Source organism: Phragmites australis, chromosome 7, assembly GCF_958298935.1.
Source record: "Phragmites australis chromosome 7, lpPhrAust1.1, whole genome shotgun sequence".
Classification (NCBI taxonomy): domain Eukaryota; kingdom Viridiplantae; phylum Streptophyta; class Magnoliopsida; order Poales; family Poaceae; genus Phragmites; species Phragmites australis.
Genome location: NC_084927.1, coordinates 38,033,508 through 38,061,400, shown reverse-complemented (window position 1 = coordinate 38,061,400; position 27,893 = coordinate 38,033,508). Strand labels below are relative to the sequence as shown.

The 27,893-nt window shown below is 44.1% G+C and overlaps 3 protein-coding genes and 1 pseudogene across 7 annotated transcripts; 3 read left to right on the top strand and 1 right to left on the bottom strand.

Annotated features, from left to right (window-relative positions):
- Positions 1 to 1,024: 1,024 nt before the first annotated feature.
- On the bottom strand, positions 1,025 to 7,354 carry LOC133925658 (tRNA-specific adenosine deaminase TAD1-like; annotated as a pseudogene).
- LOC133923715 (nuclear transcription factor Y subunit C-2-like) lies at positions 7,305 to 8,128 on the top strand. Its single transcript, XM_062368995.1, has one exon. The coding sequence runs from the start codon at positions 7,519 to 7,521 to the stop codon at positions 7,894 to 7,896; it is 378 nt and encodes a 125-aa protein (XP_062224979.1). The 5' UTR covers positions 7,305 to 7,518; the 3' UTR covers positions 7,897 to 8,128.
- Positions 8,129 to 13,267: 5,139 nt separating this feature from the next.
- LOC133925286 (pre-mRNA cleavage factor Im 25 kDa subunit 2) lies at positions 13,268 to 16,898 on the top strand. The gene is made up of 7 exons (XM_062371198.1): positions 13,268 to 13,570; positions 14,612 to 14,657; positions 14,786 to 14,879; positions 14,977 to 15,050; positions 15,793 to 15,879; positions 15,960 to 16,070; positions 16,561 to 16,898. Exons 1-7 carry the CDS (start codon positions 13,446 to 13,448, stop codon positions 16,630 to 16,632), a joined length of 609 nt encoding a protein of 202 aa, XP_062227182.1. The 5' UTR covers positions 13,268 to 13,445; the 3' UTR covers positions 16,633 to 16,898.
- Positions 16,899 to 18,515: 1,617 nt separating this feature from the next.
- On the top strand, positions 18,516 to 27,341 carry LOC133925284 (DNA mismatch repair protein MSH3). Of its 5 annotated transcripts, none has more exons than XR_009910927.1 (15): positions 18,516 to 19,528; positions 20,707 to 20,901; positions 21,039 to 21,203; positions 21,488 to 21,586; positions 21,741 to 21,992; positions 22,262 to 22,513; positions 22,592 to 22,723; positions 22,833 to 23,093; positions 23,170 to 23,241; positions 24,032 to 24,181; positions 24,423 to 24,917; positions 25,383 to 25,739; positions 26,564 to 26,595; positions 26,688 to 26,807; positions 26,972 to 27,341. XR_009910927.1 is itself a non-coding variant. In XM_062371197.1 (12 exons), exons 1-12 carry the CDS (start codon positions 18,623 to 18,625, stop codon positions 25,683 to 25,685), a joined length of 3,282 nt encoding a protein of 1,093 aa, XP_062227181.1. In that variant the 5' UTR covers positions 18,516 to 18,622; the 3' UTR covers positions 25,686 to 25,878. The 5 variants fall into 5 exon arrangements, 1 of the variants encoding a protein (XP_062227181.1); XR_009910928.1 differs by having other exon boundaries at positions 26,510 to 26,595; XR_009910926.1 differs by lacking the exon at positions 26,564 to 26,595.
- Positions 27,342 to 27,893: the final 552 nt, after the last annotated feature.

Here is a 27,893-nt window from a genome sequence, read left to right as displayed (position 1 = left end):
CACATTTTCGTTTGCCCATTTTTTCTTCGGTTACTCCAGAGCAGTCACTAAACATCAGAGAGCCTGTAAAGCTTTTTCAACGGTCTTCAGAATTCAGATACAAGCCTCTGCTTTTTTCGCGCCGAATGATCGCAGGACCGTCTCCTGGAATCTGTGGATGACGCGTGCCGTGCTGCACCTGCATGCATGAGGACTGACGGATAGCAGCTGATGGAGCGAGGCAGCGCCACTGATTGATTAGTCGTCTCGTCTCGTCGCCTCGCCTTTCTGCAGCAACGACTTCAACTAAATCCATGCAACAGCCGTTCATCGGTGAATTGGGCTATGTCCGTCGCCGTTCATCTGTTCTGTTCTGCTCTGCTCTCGACTAGGAGAGAGCCCTGGTGGCCTGCAATTCCTCATGCTGTCTTGCTCGTCCTTTTCTATTTTTGCATTCAGGACGCGCTGACGTATTTATACATGCATGCAGACAACACACCAACACATGAAGTCTTAGTTTGGGTACAAACATGAAGGCACAAACAACGGTAGCATCATATCCCTACTCTCCAGGCATACACATACATCTGATTTGTGCGAGAAATTAGTCTCACCTGTCAAATCGTAGATTTATCAAGCGACGACTTTGTCGAGGAAGCGTTTCTACGACTTTATCGTAGATTACTCCATTTTAGTTTTCGAATCTGTAGCGGCCTATACAATACAAGAGCTAAAACTTACATCGCCCTTGGCCTAAATCTGACATTGCGGATTAGCAGTTTTGAGAATATTTGGGTTCAGACCGTCAGACAAATGGGTCCTATCGTGTGCGCTACACGGCTTTGCAACTAAGCTGATACAAGCTACAGCCCCTATCCTGGACGTAGAGTTCGCAACTGCGCATGTAAAAAGGGAGTGAAGCATACCCATGGTCTATACATGTTGATACATCTTACATCTACTAGCTAAAGCCTGATTCTACCGTGCAAAACGTGATCACAATAAACTGCAACAACCGATCCTCGGCACCAAAGTGCGATGGTCGTCACCGGGGAACTGCAAATGAGTCGAGGGATCCAGGCTTAGCACGCCAGCAGACAAAGAATGGGGCCTTTCTAAGAAGCTCAAGTGTATGCTGATAATCATGAGCCGTGTCCTACAACAGAAATCCAACAAATTTTAGTAAACACTTCTTGGCTACTTGAACCAGTTCATCACAAAAAAAAGGGAGCCCTTCAGCAAATTCAACGGTATGGGCCCTGCCTTGTGTGCTATTAAACATTTACGTTTTCGAATAAGAGATGAAATACCTTGATTGCATGATAAGATAGCTCCTCGCATTTGAATTTCGCTACCAATGGATGTTCAAGTGACATAAAAGCTTCTACCAACCTTCTCCTGCCATGAACAAACACACTCATCGCAACAGTTTTGCATCAGAACTGCTTGGAGGAGAGGAGGTCCCTCTTACTAGCAGAGCAATGACTCAGTGGAGGGCAAGCATGCTGCATTTGAAGATGTTCCTTGTTTCCTCCCAGTTGTTCCTAAGACAACTTCATGCAAACCGGATTTATTCCAACAGATTGAGTAGCTAGTAAAAGATAAATGCCAACGTTAACTGCTCGGTCAAAAAAAGCAAAATAACGATACCTACAGTACGAGCCAAAAGGGAAAAAGGTTCAGTTCACAAAGCAACAAACCGTATACTACCCGCGTGTCAAAGGGAGTACATCTCCAGCAATCTGTTGAAACTCTTTTGGCGGGACAGGCGCCTCAAAAAACTTTGGCTGCAGATAGAAACGATCCATTGCCACAGAGAAGTTACAGGAAAATAAGAAGCAAAGGAACACCAACCTTGTGTAATTTGAAAGAAGCAGACAATTTGCTGCATAGAGAGGATACGCGACCATTGAGAACTTTCTCGATATTATTTTCAATAGAGAACCCTTCAGGAGCACCGTCAGGTAACCGTCCAACAGTAATGGTGGACAGATAGTCAGATACAAGGGTTCCAGTATGTGCGACAGCAATGCACCTGTAGAAGAATGCACAGCAAAGACTCATCCAGTTGACCCAGTGAGAGAAGAAGACACTTTATAATCATTGAAGGGCGAAATCTAACTAAAGTAATAATGAGATGCCAGAAAAAAGCACTACTGATAGTAAACAAACATGCTTCAAAGTTAACATAGCAGGTCAGCACATATATCGCCATTCCCGTCACATGATGGATAGCATCGAAATGTTAAAAAATCCTGATCTTATCAATGGACATAGAATTGATCCGGAGATGGTCATGGACAACAAACCTTGAATTCCTACAACACTCCAGCGAGTGATTTTGTCAAAGCAGCTCGTGGACAATGTAGTATCACCGCGCCCAGGCTTCCTTTGAACAGAGCCAACGTCTGATACACAAAGCAGTATACTTACTAGAAAACATATGCCTAATAACTGGAAACATTGTTGTGTTACATTGCGACAATACAATAAATTAGATTCCAGTTGGCAGAACCAACACAAACAAAGCTCAACAGCATCTTCCAGACCACATTAAACACCTGCGGAGCCTAAGATGTGATCCCTCATTAAGCATTGAAAAAACAATATGACCACTCCAGTTCCTGTCTAGCTGAACATTTGCACAGCGGTCACTAATGTCAGCTGGCTAGGAGCTCCACACTTCCATGACATTTTTTTTTTCTGATAAGGGCAGCGGACACAATCATGAAGCCATCACAATTAAGACCCATCTGATTCGTAAACTAAAGAATTCTCAAGCTAATTGATTCTTTGTCAAGACTCAAGATAAATTTTGTACCAGGCCATGCACCAAGCCAGACACTTTATCAAATCTAACAGGTTCTGGTACACGAAATTTACCAGCTCAAAACTTGAAATTGCTATTAGTCTATTATGCAGAACACCAATATTAAGATCGAAGCATACCACTGCATCCATTCACACCATACGACTGTTCCCTTGGCAACTCCGATGACGATGGTGGCACCGGCATGACCCCACCTGCAGCAATTCACCAAATCAAGGAACCAATCAACTCATAAGCCGACAACATGGAAAATGTTACACATTGCCACTCCAAGCATGCTCTACAGCTAACTTATTTCAAGACAACGTTACACCGGTCCAGACAGTATATACGTTAGCGCTGAACAAGTGCTTCTCTATATCAGCAAAGCAGCAGCAGAAGTAACAATTTACCTTAAAAGATGCAAACTTGTTGATCAACTAGTCAGAACAATTCAAATTTTTCCTATTATTAGCTCAGTTTTTCGCATAGCAAGCTCTAGAACAAGCAATCGGAAATCAAACAATAAGGACTAACATTTTCTTGTAGGCACGGTACATACAGGGGAGTTGGGTGATGTAAAGATGAAGACGATGCCCATCTCTCAGCCTCCATCTCCCACCATCCCCGGAAGCAACCAACCAATCCGGCGGCGCGCTGTAGCCGATCACGGAGTAGACAAGGGGGAGGAGTGCGCGGCGAGCGACGACCTCGGCGTGGGATTGTGACGACCGTTCAAAATTCGTGCGGCCCAGTCCAACAGCGATCTGGGCTCAGCCAGCGCAGCGCAGCCCAGCCCAAATCTTCCGCTCTCTCTCGCTGACAGCCGGGCCCCACCCGTCAATGTTTTCTTCTCCACGTCGAGCCCGGCACCCGCGCCCGCAACCGTCGCGCGCACGCCGTCCAAATTCGTGGCACACCCCCGCCCCACGCGCCTACGTCCCCGCCACGGCATGCCTTCCCCTTCGCCTATAAAGCCACCCCTGCAACGCCCGCCGCCCCATCTCCCCATCTCGCCGAACCTGAGCGCCATTGCTGCCGTCGTCGAGCTCACCGAGCGTATTTCGCCTCACCCGAGCTCCCCCTTCCGCGTTTGAGCCCGTCGCCAGTTTCGCCGAAGCTCGTGGAGTCCGTTTCACCGCTCGCCGACGCCTCCCCGCCGCCACAGTCACCGTTTCGTCAAACGCCGGTAAGACCCGCTGCCACCTCGCTGTCGACAGCGTTATCCGTAGCTCCCTGCAGTCGATTGACCCTCCCTCCGGCACCGCGTGCTTCCCAGGGAACTTCTCCGACCGCCAATTCCGCCCCTCCGTCGCCGTAGACGCGAATTCGCCGAGCTTCGATCTCCGTCGTCGTGTTTTGCCGTCGCCGGCCACCGTCAGGACCTCCCTCGCCGTCGATAAGCTCTCGGTGAGAACCCCCGTCCCCTTCCCGTTCGTTTGCGCCATTTCCCGTAGCGTTTGGTAGCCCGTATGCCATTTTAGCGCGTCGGCGGCGAAGCTCCAGCCATGTGCGCGGCGGCACCGCCGTCTCTCTGTCGCTGCCGGTCACTGTTTTCCCCTAACCCCTCTGAGCCGTTGGATCTCAGATCAGCGACCGAGATCGCATACCCCTTCGGGTGTATAACCGGTCCACCATGGACCAGTGGACCCAGTCCACGGCAACGATCCACAACCCAGTCAGCAGACCCGTAGGCGTCACGTCAGCCCACCGAGCCCAGTCAGCCTGCTGACGCATTAAATAGATTTTTCAGTAAAAAATAATTCCTTAATTCCCATAAAATAGGTAATTATACATTTAGGCCCAGACTTTTCTATTTTTACAAAAATACCCCTAGTTAGTTCTATTTTATGCTTTTAGGTCCCTGAACTTTTCATATAGGTCCTTAGAGTCTTCTGTTTTTACAAATTAGTCCCTGTAATCTTTCAAAAAAGCCCGTGTAGAGTAAAATTAGCCTAACTTTTTCATACGAGCTTCGATTTAGGTGATTTTCGTGCTCCCGTGATCGTAGCAGCATGTACTACCCTATAATAGCCTTTTTAGAGTTATTGCCCCTATTTTGTGTGTTGTACTTAGATATTATGTTTGTTTGTTTTTCAGTGTGCGCACTGGCTTTAGAAGATGAGCAGTGTGTCAACCTTCAAAACCAAGTATTCGAAGACTTTGAGCAACCTGCATTTGAAGGCAATTATTCTTGACCACTTTGATACCATTGTAGGATATTGTAGTTTTATTTTCCTTAGATGTATGCTTGTTTAATATGGAATCCCATGAGTAGGGTTTTACTAAAATTTGTGTGACAATTTCTTGTAGCCTTTGATGGGTCATGGGACATGAAATGGGTAGCTATGCTAGTGCAGTCAGGGTGGGAGTAGATATTAATCTTGACTAATGTCTATGTAACAAGAATTTGGGGCCAGATAATCTTGTAGTAACTTGGAACATGGATCCCAACTGGATGGCTAGTATGAGGTGGAGCTGCACAGCAGGGATTGTGTATGTTCCTGTGTGGGATCCTAAGGACCGGTTTGTGAAGCCTGTTACCTGGCATAACAGCACAACCATGAGGTCTATATAGGTACGGTCTGGCCAAGTAATTAGTGCCCTTCATATTCTGTACGCACCAAAGGACGGTTAAGTGATACAAGAGGGGGCCTCTGCAGTTGATGGAATCTCTGTTAGCGGTGAAACCTTAGTGGGTGCTTATAGATTTGAAGTCGTTTTGTAACGGTCTTGTAGTGAGGCCTCGACTCTACACCCCGAAAGTGTAAAGCAAAACGGGAATCACGACTCGTGGGTAAAGTGGGCAAACTCTGCAGAGTGATAAAACTGATCGATCAGCCATGCTCGCGGTTACGAGCGGGCTTAGACTTCTTCATAATTAGTGGGGTTTTTGAGTGGTTGGTTTGGGTAGTCGGGTGGTTGAACTCTCGATGAGTCGGTAACGGATATGGGATATCTGGTGAGTCTGGTAGTTGGATGGAATTCGATGAGTTATGTTCATTTATGGTTCAAGTTATAATCTAGTAAATAGGTTGCTAAGTCATTTGAGTCTTGTGTAGTTGGGCTTAGTTGCAGTTATCCCGAGTCAAGCTTATCTTTGTCATAAGCCTGCATGTCATACTATTTCCCTCACTTGCTGAGTACTCTGTGTATTCATGCTTGCCTTCTCTCAACTACCAGATGCTGCTCAGAAAGTGAAGTTTTCGAAGATTTTTCGGACGATGGTGCTGAATTCTAGGAGGAGGAAGGCGTCGCTCTGAAGACGATGTCATAGGCTGGTGTTCCCCTGGGCAACGCCTATAGATGGATGGGAGTCCTACTGCCGCTTGGAGATCTTTTAGTGTTTTCTTTAGACCTGTGGGTCCTTTTGTAAGGAATGTTTTCGTTGTTAATGACATAATTTATGTTATCACTGATGATATCACTACATGTATGAAAACTTGATCTTGACATACATGTGAAATATATCTAATTTATTTACTTAAAAACCGGGTGTGATAGGGAGTCATGGACGAGGTCCCCACGAGGACTGAGGCGCGCGGCACCGAGGCACTTGGTGTCGGATGCCATGGAGAGGACGATGGGGCTGTGATGGGACCCGAATTCTCTGCATTAATACATCATTAATGCAGAGGATCACTGTTTGTACAGTAAAATGAGTCTGGTGCTATAGTGATATGCATTAGGTAATCATATATATTGTAGCAACAGTGATCTCTTTCCATGTACAGGCATTCCGGTACTGTAGCACGATGCTGTAGAGATGCTGTAGCATACGAATCTGATGCATCCACCATGAAATCGACGGCTCATATTAGACCTAAATGCACTCTACTGTAGCTACAACGCCTCTCTGCAGTTGCCAGTAGCAACTGCAGAGGATCCCGATCCGTTGTGGTGGTCCTGAGAAGTAGAGAGGAGAAAAGTGGCGAGCACGGTGGACTCGTGGCCCTACGGCTTGCCCTTCTTGGGGAGCGAGCGGTAGTGCCGGAGCGCAGCCGAGGACGCAGCCTCCACCTAGGGGACATCGACGACGTCCCATGGCGACGCCGGCGAGGAGGAGGGCAGCATAGTGGCTGGGCTACCCAACAAGACGCTTGTAAGGGAAGTGGACCTTGAATTTGCGCTGGACGGAAGGTGCGGCAGTCGTCGGCGTCAGCGGATCGTCGAGAGGAGGGGAGAACTCTCATCTAAACGAGGAGAGGTTATTTGTTAAACTTCCATGTCGCGAGGGTCTTTCTGCAATTAATCTGGTTTACGTTTTACTACAGGAATACGCTTTCCAAAGAAGGACGCTCCTTGTTACCCCCTCACGGCTTCTATACTTGGTGGGGAGCTCTCGCCGTCTGAGTGACGAGTGCACCGATGCAAGCAAGGAGCAGCAACGCAAAGATGCAAGCAGCAACGTCCAAACCTGACCGCACAGCACAGTGCAAGCGAAAGCTACATCTACATCAATTCTCTACGTACACTATCTCAACAATCTCTTCCATAGTTTATTTGCATCTCTGTACTGTGCGTACATACCGGCCAGTCCTTGTCGAAGCAGCCGGCCACCTCCATTGCCGGCCTTGGGCAGCGACGCACAACCGCCACGCGCTCCACCTCCTCGCAGGGTCAAACGCCATGCGTATAAGATCCATTCCGGCCACCCCTTCCTCTGTTCATATCAGCTGTGGCTGTGTAATTATCAGCTAGCTTCACGCTGCGGTTGCACCGGCGAGGCGATGAGGCAGGCGAGGCCGTACTCGGGGATCTTCTGCGGCGGGGTGTCGGCGCGGACGGGGCCGCATGCGCTCCCGCTGGCGCGCATCAAGAAGATTATGAAGCGCTCCGCGGGGGAGACCGTCGACGGCGGCGCGAGGATGATCTCGGCCGAGGCGCCCGTGGTGTTCTCCAAGGCGTGCGAGCTCTTCGTCGCCGAGCTGACGCGCCGCGCGTGGGCGGCCACGCTGGAGGGCAAGCGCCGCACGGTGCGCCAGGAGGACGTCGCCACGGCCGTGCAGAACACCGACCTGTTCGACTTCCTCGTCGACGTCGTCATGGCGGACGCCGGCGCTGGCGGGCACGCGCCGGCCGGGTGCGACGACGGCGCGCTGGACTGATCAAGAGTAAATGAATTTGCAGCCACTTGTCGTAAAGAAAACTACCGTGTTACTTTTGCACTAATGAATTCATGGATGTTCCTCTTAATTACCCTGTCTATGTATGCAAGGATGATGCAGTAACTTGCAACTTTTTTTCATGCTAGTGTAGCATGTTTGAACTTGTTTTTGAGAGGAACAAACTACGGCAGGCTTAGAGCCGATCTGAACATCGATTATTTAAATATGCAAGTGCGGCATACAAGATATGTACTTGTTACATCTGAATGCCATTGCTATATCACGTACCATTGTCTTGTGCCATTGGAGTTCCTGGCACAAGATATGATCGTGAATTTGTGATAGCTCAGTTTTCCTTTTGTTTTTCATTTGACGCTGCTTGCTTCTGCAAAAGATACTAATTCACTCACTATGCGCGCTGGACAGTCTAATCCCAGACTCACAATTAATACTAGGCAGCCGCGCCAAATTTTTTTCACAGAATATGACAAAAGAAGTTAAAAAAATTATGTTCACTATTTTTGGCATCTAAATATTTATTTATAAATTTATTAATATTTAAGACATTCATTTAATTATGAGGAAAACAATATTATTTTTATGCATGCACATAATTTTAATAGGTAGACTACAGTAATACGAACCTAACAAAATTTGTTTCATATTTTTTGAGTTTTAGATATTTTTTCTATTCATTCTAGATTATTTCAACCGATTTATTAATATAACTATTATACATTTCGCTATTTTTTGGAATTTCCAAAAAATATATTATACACGTAAATATACATATACATATTCTTATATATATATACACACATATACACACGTATGACCCATATAAACAGTTGCTACAGTATTAGGACCGATAGAATCACTCCAATTCTTAGAGTTTTAATATATAAGTATTGATTAATTCATATATAGTCTGATACTCCGCTTATAGAGCGTCAGTGTTTTTCTGAGATAGCAGAGAGGGTCGGTACTTAAAATACGGACCGGGGGAGTGCTAAATCTACCAGTGAGCTAACCGTGAAAAATAGATCAAAATATTCATGGAGATGTCGTGTCATGGAACTCGATGCTCGCAGCTGCTGCATGTCAAGGCATCAGACATTGTGGCAGCAAAGGAGCTGTTCGCGACGATGCCAGTGAAGAACGTTGTGTCTTGGACGACGATGCTCAAGGCACTATCCGATGCAGGGGATTTCATTGGCATGAGGAGAAATAAATTCTATGGGAACGAATTCTATGAAAAATCTTATTATGTGTGATGATAGGTGTCTTCTCACTCTTTTTACTTTTCAGCTCAACTGTTGGATAAAATGATATGTGATTGGATTAAGATCTCATAATAAGTTACTATAAAATTTGCTTTCCTATTCAATTGGATGCTTAAAAGGAACTTAGTGTCATGGAACTGCATCCTCTCAAGTTACACTCAGCATGCGAGATTCTGTCAAACCCTACGAATGTTTCCCTGGTGCTGCTTGAAGGTTTGGTAATTGTCTTTGTTGGAATATTTGGAAGGAAAAAAACAACATAACCTTTTGAAATGTCGAATGTACCATAGTTCATATCACGGAGCGGATCAAGAAATAAATAGAAGTTTTTAAAAACGCAATGTTTGGTTGATCCACCTTGTTGCTCCTTCTTCGGCTTCTTGCTAGTGCCGGTTGTCCTTTGGAGTTGGGACCTCGGTTGACTTTCTAGCTCTTTTGTTTTTCTACGTGATCCGGTGCCTGCACGGGCTCTTCGGTTTTATTCTTTTTCGAACTCTAGAACTTTTTATTTTGGCTCCTCTTTTATTATTTCTCTAATAAAATTGGTAAGTATCACGTCGTCCTTTCAAAAGAGAAAAGAAAAAAACAGGTGCTTCAAGGGCTCACCCCTGACAGCTTCGCTATTGTCTCTGTTCTCTCAGCTTGCGACAACCTGATGAAGCTGGGGATTGGCAGATGGATCCATGGCAACCTTGTGACTCCGGCGCTCCTGCTCCAGGCTGAGGTTGGGACAGCCTTGGTCAAAATGTATGGGCCTGTATTTCCGGTGTGTATGCCCACACCTCCAGAGCTGATATGCACTTGTTGTAGCTCTCCAGGTGCTTCATTGGACGCAACAGTGTCCAGCTTTTTAGCATAGGAGTGACTCGGCCCCAAATCAATGAATCCCTCTTTCCAGAACCATTCTGAAAACAACAGAAATTTATCAGCCCCCAAAGGGCTGCAGACGTGACCATAAAGGACTAGAAACTTTGGCAATTCGATCAGGATTGAAGTGCAGTGGGTCAGATTAACAACTAGCGAGTTTTGTACAGGTTATGATCAGTCAGTGATGGTCATCAACGAACAAGAAGTGAGCTAGATACTGCAAACTCTAGAGGTAACTAAAATCATGCATGCTTGACGCGACCAAAGGGCCGTGCCTGCTTGACTGCTATAACGATTCCATGGCCATGCCTGCCCAGCAGCCGGTCCTTCATCTCTCCACCTGCGGCGCCACGACCAAAGGGCGCGTGGTCTTGCTTGACGCAAGAGGGTGCTGCAGCGAGGGATCCGGTAGGAAGGGGAGTGAAGGGCGGGACGGCCGGCCGGAGTGCGGCGACCCTCCGGCGTGAAGCGGAGCTGCGGAGGGCACGGCCACGGCGTGGTCGGTATTTGGGAATTTTTTAAATAATATTATTTTATTGGAGAATTGTAAAAGTAAAAGCTAAAATCCGATATTAAAAAAAAGCTTGTTATTTGGAATACCGACCACCGTGACTCTTGTTGGGCTCTGAACGGGCTGCGTATGGGCCGGGCCGTTAACGGTCCTCGGTCGTCGTCGTGGCTCCAAACGTGATACATCAGATGGTGGAGAGATTTTCCGCCGACGTGGCACCTGGCAAGCTTAAACCCTAGGATGCATGGACCCACACGGCAGTCTCCACCTCCGCATCTCGTCCCCCCGGCGACGATGGTGAAGAATGCTCCGAGGAGAAAGCGTCATCCGCTCCAACCCCGAGGCCGAGTCCGCCGCCCGAGCTGCCGCCGCCGCATTGGTTGGTCAAAATGTGTGGGATGTAGCCCGTGCATTGGTTGTCTTCATCGAGATAGACATGAAGGATGTCTTCTCCTGGAACATTGTGATACGAGCCCTCGCTATGCACAGACCAGCTGATGATGCCTTCAGGCTGTTTGATCTCATGAGGAAACAAGGCTTCATGGGCGTCCTGCTGGCCTTCAGATTCGATCAAGGGCACAGAATATTTGACATGATGCAGAGGGACTACGGCATTCGGCCCTCATTGCGGCACTGCGGTTGCTCGATCGATTTGCTTTCCTGCAGCGGCCATGTCGACGAAGCGGTGGCCGTGCTGCAGGTAATGCCCTTGTCAACCTGACTCTGAAATCTGGAGGGTGCTGCTTGGTGGGTGTAGGATTCAGGTTCAGTTGAGGAGGAGACAGTGGGTGTGATTCAGTCGAATGATGATGTGTCTGGCACTGTCATGAATACAGCTATTGTATATGATAACCTTGATTCTGTTGTCGAGTAAGCTGGTATTCTTCTGCCAGATTTTGATACTTTAACTCAAAGTCTGAAACTAAATAAAGTTTTCGGCGTTCACATGCTGCATTCATGAATTGGCAAATTTTGCTATGCCATACTGAGTCGGGGAAACATGAGTCAGCAAGAGTAAAACATTGTACTTTGTAACATAGTATTGATGAGCTGTGAGCATCCAAATTCCATTCAACATGCTACTATTCTCAGCTGCATTACTTCTTTGAGATGTTCATCCATGTAGCAGAGCAGTACTACTACTGTACATTGTGCCTTGGGACTCCATCAAGATATCTGATTTGGATTCGCATTTGTCATGTATTTGATCTGTTTTTGTAATGGAACGTAGTCAAATCCATATATGTTTTGAAATAAAAAATAAAAAAAATATGAATGTGCATCCGTACTGATCCTGCTATGAGACACTATTAGGTAGTATTTAGTTCTCTGAAAGAAATTTTGTATTATATATATGGGGATAATCCTAGATATACTCATTTATGTGTTTGGTTGGTCGAACCGTACCATGTCATACATAACAGAATCATACAGATTTTGAGAATACTCCCTAATATTTTGTATCATCCCCATTCAAGAAAATTGAGGAGAAAGACCCGTATAGGTTCTGTCAACCCCGTCAATGATGAAAAAAAAACGGCCGATCAGCCGATTAATCGGTGATCGGCAGGACAACAAATGGATTACGATGAAATCGACTCTAAAATCAATTGGTCAATTAATCGGTTTGACAGTCCAACTGGATGACCATCGATTAATCCCCTCCCTTAAAATGAGTCGTCGCATCCTCCAATAATGACATCTTCTCGTGCCAACCCCTTGCACCCACCCCTTGTGACGTGGATTGGACACGGCACAACACATCGAAGGAGAGGCGACTGCGGGGGAGGGAGGAGAGGCAACGATGGCAGCGTGGGAGCAGAGGAGGAGGCGATAACGGTGGTGAGGGAGAGGAGGTGGCAATGGTGAGAGAGGGTACGCGGAGACAAAGGTGGTGGAGAACTGAGGAGGAGGCGGTGTGGAAATGAGGAGAGAGTAAGAGGATCGGGAGGGGACTCAAGAGAGTTGAGTAATTAAAGTATTAGTTGGTTCATTGGGCTGCAGTTGGGCTGAACTTATTTTTCTCTTTTTTTCTATTTTTTAGTTTTTTTTAAGTTCGTTTACATATCTTTTATACTTACTTTTGAATGTTTTAACGTGTATTAATCATAAATTAATGTGTTATTTTGGAAACACTTAGCATCTTATACATGTTTACATAAATACTTTGTGGCAACCGATTAATGGTCAACTAATAAATTCAGTTAATCCCTGATTAACCAATTAATCCCTACTTCCCAGCCGGTCGAGTAGCAATCGATCACCAATTTTTTAAACAATCAACCCTGCTAATCACTTGCAGTGAGTGTTGACTAGTGACTCAGTGATTATTAAGGATTTTAAGTTAAATATTAGTTACAATTAGATGTTATTAACCATAATCGAACGTGTGAAAGGTTTGAGATGGATCGAACAACTAATATTTAAGGTGTGTTTAGTTACTCATATGAGTTTTACTAGAGCTATAACGTATATCCTAAACGAGTATAAACAGGCTGAGCGGATGCAGTGACTCTGAAAAAAAATCTAATTATTTGTATGAACAAATAAATAATCTTTTACATGAGACTAACAAGTAGAATCATTATAGCACTATATTAGATACAATATATTTACTAAACCAGACTTAAAAAAAAAGCTCGATCCGAATATATCTATCAGATTAAACTTCAACTGAATAATCAAAACAAACTTCCCCGCACAAACATACCTTCACAGCTCCACGTGTCCAGTTGTGATCGTGACCCTTCTCAAGTCTCTCCCTAGCCCGGGTCGACCCAAAGGTCCAGCAGCCTCTTCTCCGCCGCCACCCCGCCGCCTCCGGCCACCGCCGAACCCGAGAAGGAAGGAGGGAGGACCTTGAGGCTGAGGAGTGGTAGGAGGAGAAGATGGTGAGCTCTTCGTCGCCGGTGGTGAACGTGTACCCGCTCGCCAACTACACGTTCGGCACCAAGGAGCCCAAGATGGAGAAGGACACCTCCGTCGCCGACCGCCTCGCCCGCATGAAGGTCAAGTAAGTGTCCCGGGCCGTGTTCGGTTCCCGCCCCCTCCCCCGCCGCCCTGATCCAGACCCTAGTTTTCGCATTCCCGCTGGAAACCCTAAACCCTGGTGCTCAGATCACAATACTCCTTGGTTTAGTTTTGAGTTAGCGGAGGGATCTGATTGAATTGGGGAGTACTAGGCACCGTTGTTGAGTCTACTGTTCACAGCGACATTGATGCACGGCCCCAGGCAATTTCTATAAATTACTTCACTAAGACATATCACATTAGCTGGGATTTCTAGCCTAACGTACATTTGTGCTGTACGAGTTGCTTCATGACTACTAATGAAACCTTGCATTCAGTTTGTATTTTGTTGATTTTTTATCTTGTGTGTTAATGTGAGTAATTGTTTTATCTTGTTTTTCGTGACTATTCATGAAAACCTTGTATTCAGTTTGTATTTTGTCGAGCGGAGAATATGTTGGGAGGTGGGTCGCAGGGTGTTGCACTGCTGTTTGAATGACAACAGAGCCAGAAGTTAGAATGCTTTAGTTTGTAAGTTAGGACATTCCCCCTCCTGCTTTAGGTTGTGTTACTATGTGTAGATGGCTTTTCGAATTCTGTTTGCTGTTGATGAAATTTGAGTGGTCATCGCTGGATGGGTATTTTTATATTCTGCAGCAGGGGGACTATGACGACAGAAATTGCTAAAACCTTGTGAATAGTTCAAGCTTTTGTGTTAGTGTTGGCTTGATTCTTTCTATCATCATGAGGAAACAATTCTATTGCAGGAGCACGCCACAAATAGTTTACCATATAAATTGTATTAGTAGGGACAGTGGTGCAGAATGTCATCAAAACAAAATATTCCACAAAGGAAATGAATTGAAAATTTTGGTTTCCTCCATGCTCTTGTGTCTTAACAGAAGGGGTTAATTTTTTTCTATATTCCACTTGTTCTTTTAAGTATCTTCCAAAAAGTTAGTCTCCTTTTCTAGTCATGTTCTTGTAAAGTTGTTCCATCCAATGCACTGTAAGTTAATCACTGATTCCTTTCTGTGAATTACAGCTACATGAAGGAAGGAATGCGCACAAGCGTTGAAGCAATCCTACTGGTATGTTTCTCTTTTCATCCCACAAATATTTCCATGTACACTTCCTTTTGTTTTTGGAATATCAAACTGTTGGTAAACTTCAACTTGAAAAACAAACTAAAATCTTCACTTGACACTATCCTATACAGGTGCAAGAGCACAACCACCCCCACATACTGCTCCTGCAAATTGGAAATACATTTTGCAAACTTCCTGGTGGACGGTTGAAGCCTGGAGAAAATGGTGAGGATTTGTTGCCCAACTTCTGTTGGATCCATTATAATGATAATCATATGTAGTTATTTATTTAGCTACTGACTCTTGCGACTGGAATCTGCAGAAATTGAAGGTCTGAAAAGAAAGTTGTGCAGCAAACTTGCAGTGAACTCGCCTTCCTTTCCACCTAACTGGCAGGTAATGAGTTGAAGAGAGATTATTGGCTGTTAGTCAATAGTCATGCAATATTCCACTCTGTTGGAATTTAGTTATATCTGATGGCTTTCTAGACTCTTGTTTCTATCACGCTGAATAATAATTATCTGCATGGTAGCCTTGTATGCTCTTGAACCTTTGCATCCAGCCATCTTGGATTTGTATTGGGTATTAGGGTGTTTTAATGTCAATCTAGAGAAAGAGATAAATGAACTGCAGTTTCAGGCTTTCTGCTTAAGACTCACTATTTGTCATGCTTGTTGTTACCATTTTCTTGTATAAGGCATAGAATAATCTATCTATAGCTTAATGTGGTCTATATTGCAGTATACGTAAATTGAAACAGTGGCATGGGTGATTATTTACACATTATCACAAGCTTCAAGATGTGACACACGAACTGGCATACCCTCCTGATTAGTGTGCTGCTATCTTTTACTGTGTCTACTTCTTCACATATATGTTTTCATGTAGATGTATGTAGGTAGATATGCTTTGGTTGACACTGAACTTTCATCAAAAGATGAAAATCAAGGAATAAGCATCTACTTCACAGCATATATGCTCTAATATCTAGTATTTGCCCACAGTAAAATTTTGGGTGTTGTTTCTTTTTCAGCATGCGGTTAATAATATTATAGGATGCCTTGAATAGGCAGATAGTCTATCATAAATCTCTTCCCATTGTTATAAAAGGTATAACATGCTTACTTGTAATTTCCAGGTTGGAGAGTGTGTTGCTGTGTGGTGGAGGCCGAACTTTGAGACTGTGATGTATCCTTACTGCCCTCCACATATCACCAAGCCCAAGGTACATTCTTGCTTTGGGAGCATTTTTTTTACCTTCTATTGTTGGGATCAGATAATGCAAATGACCAATTTGATGAACAGGAGTGCAAGAAGCTTTTCATTGTTCACCTATCTGAAAGAGAGTATTTCGCTGTTCCAAGGAATTTGAAGCTGCTTGCTGTTCCACTGTTTGAACTCTACGACAATGTTCAGGTAAAGTAGCATCGATAGCCCCATGGTTAACGTTTGGGAACATTCTACTCACCCATCAATTGTAATGTGTATGTGTTCTAAAAAGGCCAGTGACTATAGTTTTTAAATAGTGATTACACAGGAGGTATTTTCATAGTACCTATTTTGTTTTGCTTAATCTTCTTCCTTTTTGTATCTCTTCACTCTCTATCCTCTAGAGAACTTTAATCTACATCGTGCTTTGGTGCCAGCAACCGAGTTTTACTTGCTACATAACCATTTATCTTCAAGCATGCAGGCAGTATGGATAGGATAATAGTTGAAACTTGCAATCTTTAGCTATTCATACCAAACCCTTTCTAATGAGCCTCTTCTATCATCACTTTGCTACACGGTCTCCCTTCTTTTGTAAGGCCTTATGATCAGCAGGGTAATATTTTTTTTTATTACTTTGTGCTTTCAAGTTGTTATAAATTTGTTTCTGAAACTTCTTTTCTGTGTGTGGATGCAGCGATACGGGCCTGTCATCTCCACCATCCCACAGCAGCTATCAAGGTTCCAGTTCAACATGGTTAGCTCTTGAGTCTTGAAGGTGACGAGTCTGGAAGATTAGTGTGCGGGAGACTTCCTTTGTCGATTTATGTTCAGATGGACCTTTTGACGTGCTGAACCAGCTGATCAACCTAGCGTGACTGATTTTATTCATCATACCGGATTTTATCAATTATGCATATTTGACTACAATCTAGACATGCATTTGGACTGTATTTTTGTCGGATTATTCTGTTATTGCAGCACAAGCTGGTGCATGGTATATTTTAGATGATCGTTTGTTGCTTTGCCGCCCTAGTTGTTTGTGTACATGCATGCTTGTATGCTTTCCCGCTTCGGGTCATGTTGTACCTCTCCAGTTCTTCTCTGGCTGCTATGTTTCTTTTTCTTTTTTAATGTCCAAGAACCTTTTTTTTTTCTTTTTCTTTTTTTTTTTGCTGGGGACGCCCCCTGTAAACTGTAAACATGCTTTGTCAAATCTTAGAGATGAAATGTACACATGATTGACCGTTTTGAAATATAGTTGTTTGATCGTATACTGCGAAGCCACCTTCATGTGATTAGTCAGTCAAGCCTCGTTTGCCCTATGTACCCGTACGTGTCGGTGTCACAATAGTATTCTTGTAGAACGTGCTCAAAGGAAATTCTTCGCGTGCAAACATTTTATATATTTCTTTATTACTGACGACTGCGAACCACAGTATATTTTTCACTAGATACTAGTAGAGGTGATTTTGCAAGAGCATGCGCGGCAGAGACGACTCCAACCTTGAGCATGTTGCCAGCCGATCACATCTACACCTGCTTTGGAACCTAGGAAAAGTGCAAACATTTGGAGGATTTGTTACCTGTACAAAATTTCCCCTATAAGGCCTTTTGGATCAAAGCAATGCTACCGAACAATTTATTTAATATTCTAAGAATTTTGGAGCAATCTAAACATGATGTCTAATTTCATGGTTTCCTTCCTTTCTATTTTAGAAAACCTTCATTTTTCCTCTGCTGCATACTCCTTCTGTTCTCAAATAGATGGTGTTTAGAGATGCATGCACTTAAATTTTGGATGACGAGGGTCATGGTAGAAGGACCTAATACATTTGGTGAAGTCGTCATATCTAAGAGGATTTCACCCATTTAAATCCTCAACTGTCTTAATATCGTAAGATTGAAAAACGATATGATCATGAGTGTATTGAAGCAGTATGACATCTTGACCAAGCAGCAGTCTGTAGGAACTCTGTTGTGGTACTTGTCACGTGCAATCTAAAAAACATCCTGAGCTGTAACCTAGTATTTACGATCGAGGAAGGGGTAGTGAGTAGATTGCGAGGGTTAGGCATAAAGGGAGGTCGGAGATTACCTGAAGCGGAGACGGGGATAAAGCAAGAGAGGACGGAGATGAGGATCGCAAGGCCAGTGCGTGACCGCGGTGGCGATGACGAAAACCTTGGTGCAAGAAAAAAAAGGAGCAAGCCGCAAGGGGAGAAGGTGCAACTATTGTCCTCTTTATTTCCACTTTTTTTGCACCTTGAGTATGCTCGCTACTGAGATCAGATCAAGCGGCCACAAAGCAAGGATCTAACAGAATCGGCTCATCTGATTTGAGAAGAAAAGTCACGGGTGAACAGTGTCCGTGACTTTGCTCACTTTCCACTGGTAGATCGGAAATGGAACCACCCAATTTTAGCAATATAACGTTTCTACACATTAGTGTACAATAAATTTAGCATAATATTTCAATGTCAATGCTCATGATACAGTGTTTATATCACTGTTTATCTGAAGCTAGAGGAGCCGGTTCCGATCTAGAATGGTCAGGCGCTCTAAATTACAGTAGGTCACGCACTAGAGGGTTTATCGAAATCTGAACTTGGTCCAGTTGCGAAGCCGAATCGCCGCCATCACGGCGCCATAGTCTAACCCAGAGCAAAAGCAAAGCCCCTCAAAAACCCTTTCCTCCTTCGCTGCCGCGCACGCCCCTCATTTCCCGCGGCCACCGCCACCGCCACCGCGGCCACACCATGGGCAAGCCGAAGCAACAAGTGCTCTCCCGCTTCTTCGCCCCCAAGCCCCCGCCCTCCCCCGCTCCCAACCCGCCACCTCCCCACAACCCCAAACCCTCCGCCGCGAATCCGCCCGTCTCCACCGTCGTCTCCTTCTCCCCCACCAAGCGCGCGCGCGCCCTCTCCCTCTCCCCCAAATCCCCCGCTAACAAAAGGCCCAACCCCTACCCTCCCGCCCGCGATGCCGTTCGACGCAGGCTCCTCGAGCCGCTCCACCTGGCGCCGCGTGCCCCGAACCCTAGTGCCGCCGCCGGCAAGGGCTACACCCCGCTGGAGCAGCAGGTGGTCGACCTCAAGGCCTGCCACCCCGATGTCCTCCTCATGGTCGAGGTCGGCTACCGCTTCCGCTTCTTCGGCGAGGACGCCGCCGTCGCTGCCGCGGTGCTCGGCATCGTCGCGCACCCTGACCGCAGCTTCCTCACCGCCAGTGTACCCACCTTCCGCCTCGGCTTCCACGTCCGTCGCCTCGTCGCCGCGGGACACAAGGTTGGGGTCGTCCGCCAGACCGAGTCCGCCGCAATCAAGGCCGCGCAGAAAGGTGGGGGCGCGCCATTCGCGCGCGGCCTCTCGGCGGTGTACACGCGCGCCACGATCGAGGCCGCGGCCGGCGAGCTGGAAGGTGGTGCTGCGCCCGAGGAGGGGAGCAGGTACCTCGTGTGCGTGGTGGACAAGGAGGTGGAGGAGACGGGGAGGGATGGGTTCGACGTGAAGGTTGGGGTGGTGGCGATCGAGGTGTCCACCGGTGAGGTAGTGCACGGGGAATTCATGGACACCGCCTCCAGGAGTGGGCTTGAAGCTGTACTGCTTGGCTTGGCGCCCGTGGAGGTCATCCTCGGGACGCCACTCTCGGTCACAACGGAGAAGGTAACTGGCGAGAATTTTCACACTGTTGTTCTGAATCGGTATGCTGATGTTCAATTGTAGGTTTTTGAGAAGTTCATTTATTTTTTCACATGAGAGCTGATGTTTTGTCTGTTTAATGAGACACTAACTAATTGATCATAATCATCGAAAAAAATTGAGAACCTTTACAGTACACCATGATACTAGATGATGGAGAGTATCATTGTTGTGATCCAACCGTCCATTTTAGTAGGTATTATTGTAATTATCTTGATACCCTTAGGGGTAATTACGTCATTGACTGATCGGACTTCGGACCTTCGTCACCCATCATCGACCGACCGACAGAGGGTGAAAACCCTAATAAATGAAATGGACAGAATAAGTGAAAGCTTATCCGAAGAATAAACTAACATTTTGATCTTCCCTAATTAAACATATAATTTACAAGTTTATCATAGTTTTTTTTCCAATCCTACCCTTATGATACCCATGATACTCTTTAATGATACCCATGATACTGATGGGCGATAGAGTATCATTAGGCCAATCTAAGCCACCGGATGAAGAAAATGGACGGTATGCACTCATTTAGGTGTACTGTAAAAGTCCTCAAAAAAATAATTGACCGCCCTTCCAGTTTGTGCTTGGTCTGTTTTCATGGCTACTGTGGTTTTGCTGATGGAAGCTTGTAGCTGTTTAGGCAACCAGTGAGATCTTTAGCTATAAGCTTTGTCGATTTGTTAATCTCATTGATAGCTGAATGGTTGTGTCGTCATGCTATATGCACATTCAATTTAGGAATGTTGCACGTGTCCTTGAGAGAGACCACAGGGTTCAGTTTGATGCTAAGGTTGCTTGCAAAATGGCAAGAACCACAAACAATTCATCACTGCCAGTGTAGTTTGGTAGTATTCATAACATGCTTTTCTTTTCCCTCCATTAACAGTCATTGCCTTTTTTATTCATGCCAAGTTAATGTCCATCTCCATCATGAAGGGTCACTGCTTGTTTAGTCATTCCAAATTAAGCTCTAGCAAATTCTTCTTCTGATGGTGGATTTTTCAAAAATGCTATTTACCTTGCATCTTTTTTCCTTTTTTTGGTCTGTTTCGTTTTAAAGTTCATGCCAATTGAGTAAACACTGTTCATTCCAGTTTTTTCTTGATCGATATACTCTGCCTCGACTTGTTGTGTAGATGATGATGGCATATGCGGGACCTGCCTCTAATGTGCGGGTTGAGCACACATCACGTGTTTGTTTTGGCGAGGGTGGTGCTTTAGCTGAACTGATATCTTTATTTGAGAAGTCTGTGGACAATGCTTCAAGGGTTGAAGATGAAAGACATCTGATGAAAATAAATGATGAGGACAATAATCTTCGTGGGATTGAGGTACTGTTAGCCTTTTAAGTGTTCTAAGTGGTGTTTTGATGTATTCATTGTCATCCGGTCATCCCACTATGTGCCTGGCCTCCAACTCTCCATCATGTAGTTTATGGTGTCTAATAAATTCCATATGTTCAAACTAGGGTATCATGGCTATGCCAGAGTTAGTTGTTCTAGCATTGGCACTGTCTGTTCGCTATCTCAAAGGTTTCGGCATGGAAAGGATAATATGCTTTGGTTCATCGTTCCGGCCAGTTTCTGCTGATACTGAAATGTCCCTATCAGCAAATGCTCTTCAACAACTTGAGGTACTTTTTGTAACACCTTCGAAGCAAGATTTTCTGTTTGGGTATTTATGACCTTTTGTTTTTCAAGTCAACACGTGTCCTCTAGCTTCGTGGATATTTTTTATTGATGATAGGGTCTGCTTTCTCACATACAGTCAAGAGGAGACCTATAGTTGGTTTTTTCGTGAACTGTTGCTTCACAAAATCTGGAGCTCATTCACTTTATATTTTAGTTTAGTGACCATGTCATGTCCTTGAGTTTTTCTTCTGTTCCATTCGTGAAGTAACACCTAAATTGCTTTCAGGTGTTGAAGAACAACTCAGATGGTACAATAGAAGGGTCTCTGTTCCAAACTATGAACAATACATGTACAGCTTTTGGATCTAGATTGTTTAGAAACTGGGTAAGATTGCATATGACTACCCACGAAATGAATCTTACCACCCAAACCAAATAAATTACAGAATATTACAAAATGTGAAATGTGGCAACCCCAAAAACTTTTTGTTCTTTCAACTTTACACTTAAAGTTCTTTGATCATGTGATGTTCTTGCAGTTGGCTCACCCTTTATGCGATAGAAATCTAATATGTGCTCGTCAAGATGCGGTCTCTGAGATTTCTGAATCGATGGGATCAAGACAAAACTCAGTTAGCAATCTGCAGGATGGAAGGGACGGGTCCTGCACAGCTTTGGCCCGTAGTGATTTGAGCACTATCCTTTCATCCGTTTTAACCATGCTGGGAAGATCACTTGATATTCAAAGAGGAATTACAAGGGTTTTTCATTGCAAAGCCACATCTAAAGAGGTGAAATATTTGTTCTTTTTTTGTTCTAGTTGATTGCAAACTGAATCTTTCACCGTTTCATGCCAATTATGATAATTCATTCCAGGAAAGAAAAAAAACGCATCATACCTGCTTGTGCTTTCTCCCCTGTACACATCTGATGAAATTTGTGTTACTTGTTATATAATAGACAAGTTTATCTATCCTCCCTGCCTACATGGTATTTATACCAATAATTGGCTGGAGTACCCACCTATTGATGCCTAATTGCCTATTGTTTTGCATTGTAGTTTGTTGGTGTTATCCAGTCTATCTTGACAGCTGGAAAGCAGCTGCAGAAGCTTGTTCCCGAGGATACTGACATTGTGTCCTCCCAGCATAAACCTGTGCACTCCTCTTTGCTGAGAAGGCTAATAAGTACAGCTTCATCATCCACCGTACTTAACAGTGCTGTGAAACTTCTGTCTTGTCTTAACAAAGATGCGGCTTATCAAGGGGATATGCTAAACCTATTCATTGCATCTGTCGATCACTTCCCTGAGGTAAACCCTTCCCTTAATGTAATGAGCCTGTTATTTTGTATCTGCTCTGATGCTTGATACTTGCGTAAATTTTCATAGGTTGCGGAGGGTCATGTAGCTGTAGAAATGGCCAAACAGAAACTTGATTTATTGATTGTTGAGTATCAGGAGCAGCTTGGTATGCGTAACTTGGAGTTTAAAAGCATAGCTGGAACGACCCATTTGATTGAAGTTAAGTGGCGGCTTGAGTTCAGTTACTGTTAACTGGATTTTCAAATAGCAAAAAAGGTTCTTCATACCCTTTGTTAGATTATTAATGCAATCTATTGTGTCCCTGCAGCTACCAATAGATAGAAGGGCACCTTCAAATTGGATGAAAGTAAATAGCACAAAAAAGACCATCAGATACCACACTCCTGAAGTCTTGAAAAACTTGGACAGTTTGTTGCTGGCTAAGGAAGAACTAGCAGTTATCTGCAGGACGGCGTGGCATAAATTCCTGATGGATTTTGGAAATTACTATGCCCAGTTTCAAGGAACTGTTGAATCTCTTGCAACTCTCGACTGCTTATACTCTCTCGCTACTCTTGCAAAGCAGAATGTAATATACTTCCTCTCTCCCTACGTCTAACTCGTTCTTATATGAAACTGTTTACCAACCTTGTTCAATATGGCAGAATTATGTACGACCTATCTTTGTCCATGAGAGTGAACCAAGTCAGATTCACATCAAAGATGGGCGCCATCCGGTTAGTTTTAGTTACTTTCCATGCCATTAATAAATATCAGTAACAAGAATTTGAAATTTGATCAGCAAAGCAGAAACAGTATAATCTATTTAACATGTAAACTTTCATAACTTTTGAAGTATATTCCTTTTATTTTTAGCAGTGTAGTATTGCATTGTCAAGTATTTTTGGTCGCACCTCCAAGTTAACAAAAAAATCAAACAGAATAACCTGGAAATTTGAGATCATACAAAAGTTGTGGGTGTCTCAGTTCTGTTGGCAGACCAATTTATATTTTGTTGCCACCCCACCCCACACAAAATAAGTTGGGAAGGTAAAATAACCCTTGCCACTATTTCCCCTTTTTTTAATTTGCGTTGTGGTGGTGGTGGTGGGGGGGGGGGGGTCCCCACCTGGATTTACTATTTCCATCTCAGCGACAATGTGCCTTGCTATGATGATATAATTACCTAGTTAGGGTCATGCTCCCAGACATTGTTCTAAAAATCGGTCTGCCAGGTCGTACACTAGGATGTATACTAGGGATCCCCCCTACCTGTCACCGCATAGTCTGACTGGTTACTTGGTTATGCCATATATCACCGTGACATGCATGAACAACCGCTTTTTAGAACCCTGCTTCCAGATCTTGAAATCCAGCAGGTTTCTGGTAATAGCAAGCTTCTAACTTTTTCTGTGGCATTCTTGGTGGAACATGATCTCATAGTTTTCCCCCCAGTTCTGTGCACTACATTATTTTAGGTATACACTATACTGTTGATGATGGTAATATTATGCTGTTGGGCTTTAGGTTCTGGAATCTCTGCTTGGAGACAATTTTGTTCCAAATGATACAGAGCTTCATGCAGATGTTGAGTACTGCCAGATTGTTACAGGACCAAACATGGGAGGAAAGAGTTGCTATATTCGCCAAGTTGCACTAATTACCATGATGGCCCAGGTATAATCTTTTCCACATCCTTCTAGTTCACACATGGAGCACATTGTGGATTTATACTAACATGATTAGTATAGGCTTTGACCTTGTCATAGACTCATAGGACTGAGGTTCAAAACACATTGATGAAGAATTCTTTTCTTTTAGGAGCAGCCAAAAGTTAACGCATTATATTGCTTGCTTATGTCAAATTTTATATTGATTCTGAGATGATTCCTGAAACTCATTGCTCTGGTTTCTGTAGGTTGGTTCCTTCGTACCAGCTTCATCAGCAAGATTGCATGTCGTTGACGGAATTTATATCCGAATGGGTGCATCTGACAGTATTCAACAAGGAACAAGTACCTTCCATGAAGAGATGAACGAAGCTTCCAACATATTGCATAACTGCTCATCTCGATCCCTAGTTATCATTGATGAGCTTGGACGTGGCACAAGCACACATGATGGTGTTGCTATAGCTTATGCTACTTTACACCATCTTCTCAAAGAGAAGAAATGCATTGTCATTTTTGTCACTCATTATCCAAAGATTCTTGATATTCGGAGAGAATTTGAAGGCTCTGTTGGTGCATATCATGTTTCGTATCTAGCAACAAGGAAGCTGTTGGAAGTTACGGATAAAGGGGTGGAGACTAGCCCAGAGACAAAGGATCTTGGAGAAATTACTTTCTTGTACAAACTTGTTTCTGGAGCTTCAGATAAAAGCTTTGGTCTTAATGTTGCTATGCTTGCACAGGTTAGTTACGCTTACATTAAAGGTTTTGTGTTCTGTTCTTCTAGGTTTGGCCCAAACTTTCACCATCATGGCGTTATGGGTTCTTTAAACACTGGTGGTGTTTCTCTTTGGGACCGTCTGTATCCAGTTGCTTTCATTGATTCCAGATTATTAATACTTTGTTTTGTTCTCTTCAGTAAGTTTTTGCATGCACGCGTTGTGATTATCACCCTTGCAAGTGCTAACCCACTTTTTTTAATAATCTCGGTTGCCTGTGGAATATTATAGATATGATTAAATTGTTGTTACATTATAGTGAATTTGTCCACATGCCAGTTGTGTCCAACTCTTCATTGTTCTAGTAGCAGGGATGAACCCTCTGATTTCTGCAATAGTACATATATAATTTAGGTTACTATTTTAGACATGATCCCCTAACTCTTAATCTCTTGGTTAGTGATTTACTGAGGTTGATCCTGCTTGCAGCTTCCATCTAGATGTATTGAGCGGGCATTGGTCATGGCAGCCAAGCTGCAAGAGTTAATTGCGCGTGAGGAAAACAGACTTTGGAGGACAATAGATGCACCGAACGCGGATGGGCCATTGGAAAGAGCTCCAAAAGTTCCTTTGCTTTGTGCACAGCCTTACCAAGGGTTGGCAGAAGCATGTCACAGGATACTGTTGAACGTGACATTGGCTCAAAGCAATGATGATGTAACGAACATACTATCTTCTTTGAAGAATGCACGGGAGATTGCTCTGAAGATAATAGATGGCTTTCTCACATGAAGCATTGGCTCGTCTGACATTTACTTCCTCCTGTATATAAAGTGAACTTATCAGGTAATTGGGTCTCCTGTTCCGTTCACTTGGTTTGCATCTATCTTGTTTCCAATATAGATCCCTAAACTTGCACACTTGTGATACTTAGCTCCTTGAACCTACATTTTACTTTGAAAAAAGTCTAAATTACTCCTCTGAACTATTACTAGTATCTGGATAATCCCTGAACTTTAAAAGCATTTATTTAACCTCCTGAACTTCAAATACCGAATCACATAACCCCGTAGAGTGTTTTTTCTAAGTGGTTCTGTTGATGTGGCGGCGGTTTCACTGACGTGACAATCAACGATGTCATTTTTGCTAACATGGCAGTGCACACATGGTAAGCAGACCAATATGTCATATTTTTCTCGCTCACCTTTCTTGCCGGCCTCTCTCCCTCCTGTTTGCCTCTCCTCCCTTTGGTCAGCCTCTCTCTGTGCCTTTCTCTCCCTCCCGCTGGACTTTCTCTCCCTCCTATCGTCCTCTCTCTCAGGCCGGACGACTCAGGCCATATGTGATGAGCTCCGTCAGTGCCCAAGCTAATTCGATTCCAAAACGCACACAAGAGAGATGACGTGGTAGCCATATGTCAAGAAAGGTGACGTGACCACCACGTCATTAAAACCGCTGTTGCAAACCACTTTAGGGAGTTATGCGATCTGGTATTTAAAGTTTGAGGAGTTAAATAAATGATTTTAAAGTTTGGAGGTTATCCGGACACTTAAAATAGTTCAGAGAAGTAATTTGTATTATTTCTTTTACTTTCTTGTCTCCCTAAAAACTTGCAGCCTTCTACCTTTTGCTGTTAACTGAACTTGCCTATATGGCATACAATGAACTAGGTAGCACCAATTGGTATGCCACGTCGTGACAAGTTAGGGTTCGCTCCCTTATCTCCGTCTCTCTTCTTTCCATATCCACTTACTTGTTGGCACGTGAGACTTTTTTGATGCCACATCATGTCAGGTCATGTATTGCCACCATGGTTTGACTGGACAACATGTCATTGTCGGCCCAGCACATCCGGTATTTTACAGGGAAAAAGAGCAATCGTGCAAACTGCTGCAAGTTTAGGGCGTTGAAAAGGTAAAAAGCTGGCGTAGAGAGCTAGGTGATGCATCGTACAACTGTGCAACGTAATTGCAATTTACACTTCTTTTGAGGAAAACACTATTAAGTTTGTAACTATACATCACTTCATGTACATTTCGCACAATATTTTCTCTAGAGCTAACATTCTGAGGGTGCAGGTGGCGTGTACCTACCCTACACAGGATCCGTATTGCCGGGAAAGCATTTTTTGTTGTAGCCGTTTTTGGAGCCGCTGCTCTTCCTAGGTTATTGTGTTGACCGTTTTGATCACATGTTAATGGCAGCAGTCACGTAGTTCTGGGTCCTGACCCTTGCTTGCAGCTTAGGGGATAGATATTGAACGAAGGAATGAACGTCGAACTTAAACTAGCCATAAGATTAACCTTTGAGACGTAGTAAGTTGGTACAATGTATTTGTAAATCAGTATTCGGTTCCTGTATCCTGAATAACTCATGTAGGCTCACTTGTAATCATATGGTTTGGATACTTTTGATGGTGTGAATGCAGAAAAGAGATGCATTTCATTATCTGTGTGGGTCTTTTTCTATACGTTTTCCTGATAAACTGGCTATTACCCACATGGAAAGATCGTCCGGTTTTCCTATCTGTTTTGAGCTAGCATGTTGGGAATTGCAAATTGCACAGCTGCAGAAAATGAAGCGGGGCATTGGTTTTAGCGGTGGTGGGCTGTAGGTGCTCCAACAAGCCCAGGGCAGGAGGGCATCGAATCCACTTTGACTTGGGTGTCCGGTCCGGTTGCCGAAGCAGTAGTACCACTCGTGAGGAGAGGAATATACCGTTATCCGACGAGCAGAAATTCCTGGCGCCTCCAAGAACTGTATATGTCACCGATAGATGATAATATAGATATAATCTCCTAATTAGTATAATTATAGCACTGGCTATATTGATGTGATATGTAAATTGAATAAGTAAATTATCTATTAACTAGTAGCTAGCAGTTTCTATCTTCATTTATTCTGTTCTTGTAATAGACAAGAATCTGATAGGAACACAATTATAACTAGTTGACAGAGATTATTAGAGACGCACTCAGCCTCATTTTTATTTGGGGATTG

Excerpts from the sequence above, each read along its gene's own strand:
- LOC133925284 (XM_062371197.1), top strand. The coding sequence starts at position 18,623 with ATGGGCAAGCCGAAGCAACAAGTGCTCTCCCGCTTCTTCGCCCCCAAG. Across the intron at positions 19,529-20,706 it reads TCTCGGTCACAACGGAGAAG|ATGATGATGGCATATGCGGG; the intron begins GTAACTGGCGAG and ends CTTGTTGTGTAG. Across the intron at positions 21,993-22,261 it reads GCAAAGCCACATCTAAAGAG|TTTGTTGGTGTTATCCAGTC; the intron begins GTGAAATATTTG and ends TTTGCATTGTAG.
- LOC133925286 (XM_062371198.1), top strand. The coding sequence starts at position 13,446 with ATGGTGAGCTCTTCGTCGCCGGTGGTGAACGTGTACCCGCTCGCCAAC. Across the intron at positions 13,571-14,611 it reads CTCGCCCGCATGAAGGTCAA|CTACATGAAGGAAGGAATGC; the intron begins GTAAGTGTCCCG and ends TGTGAATTACAG. Across the intron at positions 16,071-16,560 it reads AACTCTACGACAATGTTCAG|CGATACGGGCCTGTCATCTC; the intron begins GTAAAGTAGCAT and ends GTGTGGATGCAG.
- LOC133923715 (XM_062368995.1), top strand. The coding sequence starts at position 7,519 with ATGAGGCAGGCGAGGCCGTACTCGGGGATCTTCTGCGGCGGGGTGTCG.